We start from the raw sequence: 5,591 nt of genomic DNA, 5'->3' as shown, positions 1-5,591 counted from the left end.
TCGTAGGGCACTGCCCTGCTGGCCTCCGGGGATAGTTAACGGACCTCATGATCACACGCGGTTGCAGCTGGGCCCCAGAAACCCTGTTCCCTGTTTAAAGGTGGGAATAAACACAGCCTGAGCAAAGAAACTCGGCAAAGTCTCGCTTCCATTTAAGAGACGTGTCTGTGCAAATGGCCACAAAAATTAAATTCAGGTAAAACTTCCATCATGTGTCCATGATCATATCTTAAAACACACAGCTTAGAACATTACTTCTTCTCTTAAAATCGAAGAATAAACACATACATGTTTTTTTCTAAATAAATTTGGTTCATAATGCAGATTACCCGTATTCCCAACCATATTTATCGGTCCTGATCCTTTATCCTATGAAGACTTGAATGTGTCTAGGGAACTCTGTTGAACTTTCATTTCTGTAGAGGCATAAAACTAGTTGGTATTTTCTTTTGTTTTTGAAATAAAATGTAGAAGTAATCTTTACTAGACCGAGAGATTTCCTAAATGGACCAAAGCACTTTTTTTTTTTAAACCAAGTGGAATCGCATTAAAATGGACGGGTCATTGAGAGCATCGGGAGTTGCCCGCTTGCTCGCCATCGCTGTACGGTGACGTGCGCGGAAGCCCACAGCGTCACCAGCACACTTCTCACACGTGGGTGCAGTTGGTGGACGGTGGGTTGTCCACCCGACTCCTGTTCTCTTTACCGTCACTAAGAGGCGAGGTGCCGCGAACGTGGCAGTGGAACACCTGCTTGTAGGCCTTCCTGAAATTCTCAGACAGAAAAGCGTATATGATGGGGTTCACCGAGGAATTGCTGTAGGCCAGGCAGTGGGCGGCGATTCTGAAGAGGAAGGAGGCGGGGGTCAGCGGGAAAACCCCGAACTCGGCCCAGAGATTGATGACGTGGTGCGGCAGCCAGGATATCCCGAAAACCACGACCACCACCAGAACGGTCTGCGCGGTCTAGAGGAAGAAGAGGGAGACACAGCACATGCGTCAGTTACCGCGGGAGGAGGACCCCGAGCTCCCCACGCGCTCTAAGGGCACTTCCTCTGCTCCGCCCTGGAGTCAGACGCGGATGCCTCCGTGCGGGCCGTGACTTCGCACCACGGTTTTGTTCAGGACTTGTCCAGGACCTCTGCGGGAATGACCGTCACGTATGGGAGACGCGTGTGGATTGCCGGAAGGGTATGCTGGGCCGTGGGACTCTAACTGTGCAGAGATTAAACACTGTGACTTTTAGACCGACAAAGCTCAGGGCACCCGCTGATGCAGAGTCACGGAGAGGCAGCTCGGGTGAGCGCTCGAACCCTCTCTGAATGGCGACTTCGACAGACCGCCTGTTTCTTTATCTCTCTTGGTTCTACAGTGAGAATCCCCAACGCACGGATGCCTTCCAGACACGTGTCTTCGTTTCTGGCTATGTCAACTAGCCCCGTTTTTTGGCTTGCGTAAAACCCTTCCCCTGCTGCCCCTAAATCAGAAAACAGCTGGAGGCAGAGGCAGGCCCCACGTGTTTCCTCTGAGATTCGGACCAAACGGGATGGAAGAAGACCGCCCTGACTACAGGCCTCAGCACGAGAGAGCCTTGCCTCCAGCTTCCCCTCTGCTCCCGCTCCGTGTGCGCTTTGCCTCCCCAGTGGCCTGGCCTGGCCTGAGCCTCAGGACCGCCTTTCCTGTCTTTCACGGCAGCCCGTCTGGAACATGCTTGAAAGGCAACAACGACATAGTAACGCTGTGATTGGTTGGAAACACTCTACCTATGGCTTCAAACGAAAACGGGGTCTCTCAATATTTCTTAAACTAAAATGCAGCACAATCATCTGGCTCCTTCCTGAAAAATTTGCCCCTCCTGCAACAGGGTGGCTCAGGAGCCAAGCAGGGTCCTGCCTGCTAATGGTCACAGGGGCACCGGGAGAGGCACGGGCAACTGGGAATGTCACTGCCTGACCGCTGGCCATAGCAGGAAGCAGAGCCCGTCAGGATCACAGGTCTGGGATAAGAACGCTGAGATTCAGAATGGTCAAGACAGGTGCCTGGTGTTCCAGAGCCCAGCGCCAGGTTAGAGTGGGAAGCCCAGTCACGTGGTCCCAAACCCACGTTCTACCACCGAGACGGGAGAGAACCGCCTGCCGCCTGCCACATCGCGGTCAACCCCAGCTCCCTCTCTGCGCCACCACGCCGCCCCCCTCCACCCGGCTGCTGGGAAAGCAGAGCATCAGGGCCCGGGAGCAGACAATCAAAGCCTCAGAAGACACTGGTCACCTGGCCTTCAAGGAAGGCCAAGGAACCAAGCACGGATGTGTCCCCGCCCCCCCGGGTTTGGCTGCCCCAGCCCCCAGGTCACCACCAGCAGGGAAGGGGATCCGGAGGACATGAGAGACACAGGCTCTCGGCCCCTTGCTTGACGGTTACAATCTTCCCTTTCAGCCTGAGCCCCGGTTGCTTGAATGTGTGGATTGGAAACATGGACGTCTGGAGCACTGGTCACCGCAGCGGCCCCGACAGGCAAGGGCACCTCTCGCTGACCTCCCCGCCAGAGCCTCCCCTTGTGCACAGAGAGAAAGGCGACCAGCCGGAATGCGCGGATAAGGCGAAGGAGTGTTGGGAAGACAGGCAGAGACAGAAGGAAGGTTTAAGAGTGCGGGGACGCTCATTGCCACGTTCTCACACAGAGCAAGGGCAGGACGCAGGAGGCGGCTCCATCCTAGGACATCCCTGTCCCACCACCAATGGACATGCTGCCTCGAGCCCTGTCCCACCGGCCCCTCCCCCGCCCCACCATAGAGGCCAGACCCCCCAGGAGGGCAGCAGCGAGCCGCCCATGCCCACAGGACCCTTGCCAGCAGCAAACCCACAGGCAGCACACGTCCCTTAGAGACACGGGCTGGGGGACAGGCCCTCGGCGACCAGGTGGAGGCAGAGACGCTGGAGGAGGGTGGGATTTCAGGGCAGGCGCGTCAGGAGGGGCAGGGCTGCTCGTCTTCTCGAGGCCCTGTGGAGGGCGTGGAAGCCTGGCACTCCTGCTGGCCGTAATCTGGCTGTGCTTCCTTAGGGAAATGACGTAACCGCCCTGGGCCTCGACATTCTGCCCCGAGGAAATGATTCTCCCTGTGCCTCGTCCGTTCGAACACTTCAAACAACTTGGTGAACTCCGACAGCCTGTTTGCATAGGACAGCAGGATTACGGATCGAAGCCGCTCTACTGCAGGCCACGCAAAGCAAACAAGAAATCTGTTCCCATACATTAGCAGACCGTCAGCGATCAGGGCACGTATCCATTAGCGTATGAGAGATTCCATTCCCAGATGATTTAATCAAAAACAATCGAGACATAATTATACCTATAAATAGAACAGAACACATTGTCTTCTTTCCAAGACAACGAGGACATCTCTCTCCTTCACCAAATGAACACCCGCTGCGTATCCCGTTTCATTGCTTCGTTCAGGACGTTTCTACCAAGGGCCAAGCTCAGGACAGAAGCAGACCCGGCGGCTTCTTGATAAGATCGTAACATGTCACAGTCGCTAGGGCCGAGGTAATGTGCGTGGATATGGCGTGTTTTATGTGTGTGTGTGTTCACGGTTCCTTCCAAAGTTACCTTTTCAGGTGATTCCCTTCATCTTCCCGGAACCGTGAACGAGGCTCTTCTCTTGGTCTCCCCACAGCCCTGAGTCCGAGAGGATCACAGTTTACAGTAGGTCTCAGGGAAGAAGACTTACTGGGCCCGAACATAAAGTCGACGCACTATGGAAGGCTGTTCCCAGAAGGAGAGAGGACGCTCGTCCGCAGGCACCGCACTCAGGCGCGCCCCTCACAGCCGTCCCGGGCTCTCCCTGCCCGCGGAGCATCTGCCCCCCAGAGCTGACGCCGCCGCAGCGGCCATCCACACGGCGCCCCGCATGTGGGCCGGGTCCCCGGTCCCGAGCCCCAGCGACCGTCGGGCTCGTGCGTCCCGGTGTCACTGCAGCCACGAGCTTGTCTTCCTCAGTCTCCCTCGTGCAGGTGCCTGCGGACCCTGGCCCAGCTGAGGGGATGCGGCTGCCGGAAGGGGCCCCCACGGCAGAACGGCGGCCTCCGTCACTACCGGTGGCGTCCAACTCCGAACCCGGGTGGCAGCAGCAGCTCTGGTCGGAATAACGCACCGGACGCTCCCAGACCCGAGACAGCTCACATGTCCGTCCTCACCCTGGACACTGCCTGTGAAAACCCAGGCCTCTGAGTGCCCCCACGTGCGGTGCGGATGGTGAGGGCACCAGACACCTCCCCAGCAGGAATGTACCAGGAACCCGCCTGTCCTCAGCGCTCCGTGGGTTTGAGGAACCAGTGGTGAAGCCCATAAAAGCCGCAACAGAAGCCCATGACCTTCCCCGTCTCCGATTACAGGGAACCCTGTCTCCTCCGTGTGGACGGCCGGAGGCTGAACCTTGCTTTTTCCTCCGAAGGACTGGGGAAGCTCCTGGCTCTCCTGCTGTTTGAAACGTCTGCGTGCTGCGGGAGAATTCCCCTCTGTGGAGAATGACGCTGTGTTTCCTCTCTTAGGTGATGTCATTTCTTCGAGCGTCACTGCCGTGGTCCGAGATGGGGTTCCGCGGCCTCTGCGACTGCCCTGGTTCCTCCGGGAGCCGATCGAATCCCCACGCTAACGGTTCACACAGAGCAAGGCCTCCCTTAACGCCATACACAAAAGATCTGTACTAACTCGTTACCCTTGAGACTGGGTATTCATAACCTTGGTTTTTGGTTTTTGTTTTTTGTTTCGTTTTGGTTTTTTGTTTCCTGCTTTTTTTTTTCTTTTGCTCTTTCTACCAACAGTATCTAAAAACGATTACTCCCTGTTCCTCCTGTGAGACGTGCCTGGTCAAAGTCGCCTGTTCTTCCCAGAATCTTACTCCCGATGCGTGTAACGGGGCTTAGCCGGGAAGAAAACCGCGGCCAGAAGAAGAGAACACGGAAAGCGCGTCCTACATGTGTAAACGGCGACCGAGCGCTTGCGGGGTTCCCGGGGGGCCGGGGGGCAGGCGCCGGACGACCCCTGGGTCGGGCGTCCAGGAGCCTCTCGTCTCCCCTGTGACTGCGCACACCCGGGGCCGCCCGGCCTGCGCCTCCCTCCGAGTCCGGCCTCCGCGTCCACCCACCTCCTGCGGCCGAGCCTCCCACCACCGCAGGCTCCACGCGCTGCTGCTGCGGGGGTCTCGTCCTTCCTGGGGGTCCCGCACACATGCGGAGTAGCCATTCCGCGTCTTCGTCCGGGAGGGCCTCGCCCTCCGCCCCACGACCGACCGACCACCTGCACCTGCGCGCAGGGCCCTGGCGAGGCCGGAGGCGGCCGGAGGCCCGGGGCTGCGCCCGCCTGGAGAAGCAGGTCTGCGGACGGCGCACCCGAGCGGAGGGACCCAGAGCGCCTGTCTCGGGCAGTGCCCGGCGCCACGACCGCGGGAACATCTGTCTCGGGCAGTGCCCGGCGCCACGACCGCGGGAACATCTGCTCCAGCGTCTCTCGCAGACTCGCCCTCCCCTCCCCCACCTCCCTGCCCTGACCCTCTTCCGACCCGGCCCTGCACCGCCCGGCCGCCTCGGGCTCA

The 5,591-nt window shown here is 58.5% G+C and overlaps 1 protein-coding gene across 1 annotated transcript in view; it reads right to left on the bottom strand.

Annotated features, from left to right (window-relative positions):
• Window positions 1–648: 648 nt before the first annotated feature.
• Window positions 649–5,591, bottom strand: part of GALR1 (galanin receptor 1) — a 13,029-nt gene continuing 8,086 nt past the window's right edge. Inside the window, exon 3 of the mRNA XM_059410100.1 lies at window positions 649–966. Within this exon, the coding sequence (XP_059266083.1) occupies window positions 649–966 (318 nt within the window). The remainder of the gene's footprint in view (window positions 967–5,591) is intronic.

The sequence above is a fragment of the Mustela nigripes genome, chromosome 8 (assembly GCF_022355385.1).
Source record: "Mustela nigripes isolate SB6536 chromosome 8, MUSNIG.SB6536, whole genome shotgun sequence".
Classification (NCBI taxonomy): domain Eukaryota; kingdom Metazoa; phylum Chordata; class Mammalia; order Carnivora; family Mustelidae; genus Mustela; species Mustela nigripes.
The sequence above is the reverse complement of the archived record's forward strand: the minus strand, read 5'-3'. Positions and strand labels throughout refer to the sequence as shown.